We start from the raw sequence: 6,899 nt of genomic DNA, 5'->3' as shown, positions 1-6,899 counted from the left end.
TTTTATTTTGTTGTTGTTGTTGTTGTTGTTGATTTGCTCTGTAAACCTACACTCTTGAGAGTGAGAGAGAGATATGTGTCGTTTTTTTTTTTTTCGTTTGCCTTTTGCCTGCCCAGACTCCTCGACACGTTTGGTTGCGGGTGAGTGTCGGTATCAGTGAGTGAATTTGTGCGGAGGTGTGTGTGTGTGTGCGTGCGTGTCCAGTCTTATTTTATTTTGTTGTTGTTGTTGTTGTTGTTTTTTAGTCTTCGATGTTGTATCTGAAAGCCTCGATGAGGCCCTCCAGGGAGTGGATGAAACCGGAAATGCTGCATATGCCTCCTATTACAAATATGGCGACGTCGAAGAACACGTGGTGCCACAGCAGCTTCCGCCAGAGCAGCTTGAGGTGGAAGAGGCTGGGCAGCAGGAAGCACAGGCCGGCGCCGGTCAGGCTGCCCGTCAGGCCCATGAGCAGGGCGAAGTGGGGCACGTAGATGGCCATCAGCAGGGTGAAGACCACCAGGGCGCAGCGCAGGCCGAGGCCCCAGGACTTCAGCCGCCCATCGCCCCCGTAGCAGTCGGGGAACACGGCCCGCGCCCCGTCCTGGAACAGGGACTTCTCCAGCACCTCCACGGCCGCGAAGAAGGGCAGCGGGTAGGACAGCAGCGCCTTGGCCACCAGGAAGATGTTGACCACCGCCCGGATGGTGGAGGGCAGGTTGTCTGTGATGACCTCCTTGGTGGTGTCTGCCCAGGTGAGGTAGGCCACCAGGGCGAAGAGCCCCTTCAGGATGCAGGCGGCGATGTGGGTCCAGTTCATCATGCAGTGGAACTCGCTGGGCTTGTGCATGTTGCCCTCCAGGGAGGGCAGGAAGATCTGCGAGGTGTAGCTGAAGACGATGATGCCGATGGAGATGGGGAACTTCTTGACGTCGATGTAGAACTTGACCTTGTCCCAGGCCCAGTCGCGCGCCCGGGACAGGCAGTAGGCGATGACCAGGATGTTGATGACGAAGTGGGCCAGGGTGCACAGCAGGCTGAACTTGGACACGGCCTTCAGGTTTTTGAGGAAGGCGCAGGGCAGCAGCGCCGCCGTGGCGATGATGGACCAGGACTTCTGGGACACCGGCAGGTTCGGGAAGCTGTTGTACATCAGGTTGCCACTCACCACCACGTACAGGATGCACGTCATCACCAGCTCGATGATCTGCGCCACGTTCACGACCCGCCCGCCCAGCGTGGGGAAGCGTGGGGCGCAGCAGGCGTTGGCGATGTCCACGTAGGAGTCCCTGACGCGCACCAGCTCCCCGTCCTCGTTCTCCTCGTACAGGCAGGCGATGAGGATCTTGCCGGTGTAGCAGCACACCACGGCGGCGAAGATGATGAGGAAGAGGCCGAGGTACCCGCCGTGGAGGATGGCGTAGGGCAGCCCCAGGACGAACATCCCCTGCGGACGGAAAACACAGCCGCTGTGGAAAGCGCCGCGCCCACGAGAGGAGCCCCGCAGCCCGCGAGCCCGGCAGCGGCGACGATTTTATTCGCGTGATTTTGTATTTTTAGATTTGAGGATCTAGGAAATTGCATGAAACAAACCGAAGCGCGCCCCGAAATCGGAGCCAGCGGGGTACAGTTCGCTGTTCCGGCTGTTTAGGGAGCATTGGAAAGGAACAACGTCACGTAAGCACACCGTTCCCACAGATGTTCAATCCGCTCAAAAGCTCCCGTTTACCCCGCACCCAGAGCATTTCCGAGATCAAAATACTGACGAGGCACACGCGCTCCCTTGTCCAGACCGCACATCTCTGGCGCGAGAGAAACTCTTAAATAACTAAATCTCTCGATTTTTTTTTTGTAAGTCTTCCTTCCTTTCCGTGGACTGGAATATACAGGCGGCCTCTTGTAAAACATTTCACAAAGTTTCCCCCCACACCTAGCGCCAGGCCGAAAGCTTGGATTTCTAAACGTTCCCCACGACACTCTTCTGTGCAGTTCGAGTGGGGAGCTGCGTCAGCACCACGCCCGGGCTGCAAAGGAACAGGTGCCGGGTTTCTTCCCCGCTGGAAAGAGAAGAAAATAAAACACAACGTTTCGGCGTGGGAGCCTTTTCTTCTCTTTCCAGCAGGGAAGAAACCCGTACTCGCTCCACTATTCTGTCCGTGCGTGTGAAACATGAATGACGCATTCGAGCCTGTCGAGGGAGAGTTAGTGAATGAAGTCTGACGGGATGGAAGAGCGCTTGCTGTATTCCCCTTGACTTTGAACACACCCGCCTGCCCTCCTCGGCCTTTCTGGCACTCCGGGGTGGGGGGGGGGGGTTGGGGGCTGGGGTGACGTGACGTAACATTTGCCTCCACGCGGATCCGTGACAGTTATTTTAATTGTGCGTGATGGAATGGGGCTCTGGATGAGGAAAGGGTATTTGTGCGTGTGTGTGTGCGTGGGGCCGTGTCGGAAAGAGCCCACTGACTGTCAAGAGCTACAGGACCTAGTCTGTTCAACTGCGTGTGTTGGGATACTTCGCCGCGCCCGGCCCGGTTGGAAACATACTGTTCCACCCACCAGGTGCGCACCCAGGCGCGGCAGACGTGTGCTCTGTGGCCTCTGCGGGCCGAGACACGCATGGTCTCTAGCTAGACCACAACCTGCTTCCACACAGCGATCAGCTGTAGGGAATGGAGAGAAATTATTAAAAGCCCAGACCCGTCAATCCAAAGCTTTTAGACGCTCGGTGTGCGGTATACCCGGGATTTTCGTTAAATCGTTTTCCCGTTGCGGCGTGAAACGCTGTGTTTTGCTTAAACGATTTGCAGTTTTTGAATTCAGGGAAATTTAACGACCTTTATTTTTCTTAAAGGTATGAAATATATAGACTATATTGCATGGCAAAATGTCCATTAAATATCGTTATTGCAGAGCAGTTCGGAGTGAATTGTCCTGCGTGACCTTGCAGAGGGACGCCGACGAGATCGTTAGTGTTTCTTCTCAAGAATCGTTTTGTGTATTTAAAAAAAATACATATTTATATTTTTTTCTGTACGTTTCCCTTTTTGAAAGGGTATTTACCTATTTAAAAAGTCGTCCACGATTTTGTTACATTACATTTCAATAGTATAAATGGAAATGCACGTATCAGAATTATTATAGCAGTTGAATAATTACATAATTACTGAGACGCTCCTGAAGAACTGTAGGCACCGATAGCGTTGAAATGTACCAACAGTGATGTATACTACCGTTGAAATATACTGTTGGCGCCGCATTGATCTCGGGAGAGCGCGCGGGCTGGGTGTTAAGATTATAACAAGTGCAGGAAACAAAAAAAATAATATTTTAAGCAGCGAGACGAGTCGTTTTATGTGAAGGAAGGGGAAGAACGGATCGCGCCGTCAGCTCCCGAGCAGAAGAAGGATTCCGTCACGAAATCCACCGTGTATCGGCGCAGGGTCGCGCTGGGCTCCGGCACCGCCGGCTCTGCGGTCTCCAGGGATACGACATCTGCCGGCGCTGCGCACATTTCGTTAGGAATGTCAGAGCACCGTCCCCCCAGCATCGCGACCGACCCTGCCCTCGCAAAACAAGGCGGCATTCGTTAAGAAAACCAACACACACACACACACAGACGAAACAAGCCCGCCACCGACCCGTTTCTAATGTCGCAACGGCGTTTTTTAAAAGGGAGTCGAAGATACGTTGTGTTTTGTCGTGGTGTCAGGATTTCGCCCCACGTCGGTTCACTTCAGTACGCCCCCCGCCAACTCTCCGAAACGGAGCACGGCTGTTACGTGCCCTTAGCCTCTCCGCTTCTTCCCTGACACCGCGCTGGGGTAAGCGACTACCTGCGCGGTAACCCCCAGCGCCCCCGAAAAGCCGACGTCGTCCCAGTGGGCGCTGGAGGTGTCCCCCGGTTCCGACCCAGAGAGGGAGGGGGGGGGGTGGGGACCGCGACCCGTTCTGCGCCTTTACCTGGATGGCGTTGGTGACGTTCCAGCCCGCCTCCCACGCCGTGATCTTCGGCTTGTCCTGGGCCGCCAGCTCGGCGCACAACCCCCCGTCTTTCGAGGCCGAGGGCGGCGGGCCCGTGCCGTCCCTCTGGTAGTGGCTGTCCCCTTCCGCCGCCGGCTCCCCGCCCGCCTCCCCGCCGGCCTCGTCCGTCTTGAGGATGTCCATCTGCAGCCCCTGCCGGTGCTCGTAGTCCAGGTCGTCGCAGGCGACGAACCCCAGAGCCTCCTCGTCCGTGGCCGCCTGAAACCCCATCCGGGCGAACATGCCGCTCACCTTCGCCTGCGACTTGTTGGTCACCGAGGTGGCGGCGTTGGAAAGCTTGTTGGAGATCTTACTTCGGATTAAGGTTGCCATCGTTCCCTTTTCTCAACTTGACTAAACCTCTGTTTTGTTTTTTTTTTGTTGTTGTTGTTGTCAATATGCGTTTACGGTCTTTGGAAGTTTTGTCACACGGAATCGGCGGCTGTCCTGGGTGGGATCTTGAGGAGAAAAGCAGAAGGAAAAACGCAAGTCGCGCAGAAACTCCAGGAGAGCCCGGGCGGTGAGTGAGATCGATCGGCTGTTATCTCCAGTTCCTGTTCAAAGTGCGCCGGCTGCTCCGGAGAATCGCCGGGTTCATGTCACCTTCAGACCCCGGCTCTCGGTCCCCGCATCCCCTGTCCTGGCCTCCGAGATGAACCCCAACGCCACAAGCACACAGGCGAGCAAACGAACTGATCGATCGATTGAAAACTGTTTTTTTTTTGGGGGGGGGCGGTGGTTTGGGGGGGAGAAGCCTGGCGTAGGCAAAGCTTTGGAACGATCAATCGGGTCCCGCTGGGATCTTTTTTCTTTTCTTTAACGGTCTCTCTCGGTTTTTATTTTTGTCAATTTTGTTTGTTTTTTAAAAAAAAAACAAACAAACCCCCTCGTCCCTCTCGCTCTCGGATGCAGCGCTCGCCCACAGTGACTGTGCCTCGGCCGTCAGCGATGCCAATGCGCAGCCGAGGCGCCGGGGGGCGGCGAGGGGGAGAGACGTGTCATCCGCAGCTCGCCAATACACGGCGGCCCCGGCTTCCCAGCCAAACGCGTCTCGTCTCCGCGGTGCGCGTAGCTCCGAGCGCGGAGTGGAGGGGAGAGATTTGCTGCATTTCTGGGGGAGGCGCTTGGTGTACCCCCCATCAAAGTCACCACCAACACACCTTGTCCTAACACCCAATGACATTCCGATGCCTCCAGTGTTCCTGGCGTTACCTGTCTATATAAAGAGAGGAAGGGGCGTTGGATCAGCTTTTTGGACCGGGTTCAATGCCTTTTCATGCCCGTTGTACCCACCAGGCTGGCGCGTTTTAAAACTGTTTGACCGAACTGCTGTTTTTGTTTTTTTAAATAAAAACCAGACTTTTTTTTTTAATTTTTCATAATTTTATTAAGGGGTGAATTCATAATAAGACATTTGCCGAGTTAGTCATATCCATTTTTTCCCCCCGTTCTTAAAAGATCCGAGCAGTGTTGGAGAACGTGCTAGTCGCGCGTTTTTACTCGTTTTAGTTGATGCCGGGAGATGACAGAAATGGAAACTTGCTTTTGCGATCACCGAAGATGATAAAACAAACAAACCGTTGTATGCTGTTTCTCCGGTTTGCGAGAGGACACTAGGAGTTGAACTACTTTTTTTTTTCTTCAGAATGAGCCTGTTGTTGTTGTGTTTTTTTTTAAAGAAAGGGGTTTAAAACGTCACTGCCTTGTTAGTCTTTTTCCCACTCGCCTCGGAAATGCATCGCTGCCGCCAGAAAAACAGAAAAAAAATGTTTCCTTCACACTAGTCTGTATGAAAAGAATAATTTCTACTTTTCTGTGGAAAAATAGTAAAATACTGTACGCGGTGCCCATGTACTAAACACTGAACAATTTTACGCCAGACTTTGTGTTTCTGAACACTACACTGCACAAAGAAAACGATAGAAATTCCTGACACTTAAAACACTATCAAGTCTGCGCCGATTTTTTTTATATATATTGAATAATGGTAACACAAACTTTGTTTTATAACCCAATTTGATGCGAGCCCAGTGCAGAGCCTGTATGTTCAGCACTCAAAATATCCTCGCACGCGTGCGAAGCAGACGCGCGCGCCGGCATCAATTATCTGCAATTAACTCGGGCGCGACGGAGGCTCTCTGCAGCCTCTCTCTGCCCTGCACGAATCTGGGCGTTTTTTTTATTTTTGCCGATGTCGAAGGCACATGGGGAAATTGGAAGGGGGGCAGTTACTTTTTGAAACCTGTAAAAAAAAAAAAATGCGGGCAACCATAATACTGTCAATCTGTCACACCTGAAGAAGGCTCCACGGCCGAAACCTTGTGTTTTCTTTCTTCTTTTTTTTTCAGCATGGAATAAACCTCTTACTTGTTCCTATTTAACAATTTGCCAAGCAAAAAGCGAACGACGAGTTACTAAAAATAATAATAATAATAATAAACGGGGAGAGGAGAACTAAATCGTATATTACGCACATACTCATGTTTCTGATACAGATATTAATTTTATTTTTCCGTGGAATTTTAAAAACTGTTTTTTTAATTGTTTGGGGGTTTATTCTTGTTTTTTTACGAGTATTAAAACGAATCGACCATCAGTTTTTTTAAAAAAATGCAATCTTATAGCCATCGCCTCTCCAGCTCCTGATTCCATTTAGAATGGAGCAGAGTAGCGGGCTGGATTTCTTTTTTAGACCGGTGTTGACACTAACAGTCACAGACAGCGACTGTTTTAAGGAATCGGGCAGGCCTACGTGTGTGGGAACGAGCACTATCATCGGGAACAAGAACCGTTGATTGATTTTAGTTGATTTTTCGTTGCATTAACCGCTCCTCACACACGCGTTACTGGCAAAAAATAAATAACAAATAGTGCTTCGGGAATAATTTTGTGTT

General features: G+C 51.8%; 1 protein-coding gene across 1 annotated transcript; it reads right to left on the bottom strand.

Moving 5' to 3' along the window:
* Window positions 1-5,100, bottom strand: slc32a1 (solute carrier family 32 member 1). Its single transcript, XM_006643428.3, has 2 exons — window positions 3,946-5,100; window positions 1-1,429 (listed from the first exon to the last, which is right to left on the bottom strand). Exons 1-2 carry the CDS (start codon window positions 4,336-4,338, stop codon window positions 242-244), a joined length of 1,581 nt encoding a protein of 526 aa, XP_006643491.1. The 5' UTR covers window positions 4,339-5,100; the 3' UTR covers window positions 1-241.
* Window positions 5,101-6,899: the final 1,799 nt, after the last annotated feature.

The sequence above is a fragment of the Lepisosteus oculatus genome, chromosome 16, assembly GCF_040954835.1.
Source record: "Lepisosteus oculatus isolate fLepOcu1 chromosome 16, fLepOcu1.hap2, whole genome shotgun sequence".
NCBI classification, from domain to species: domain Eukaryota; kingdom Metazoa; phylum Chordata; class Actinopteri; order Semionotiformes; family Lepisosteidae; genus Lepisosteus; species Lepisosteus oculatus.
Note: the sequence above shows the minus strand (reverse complement) of the source record. Positions and strands in the feature narration are given on the sequence as shown.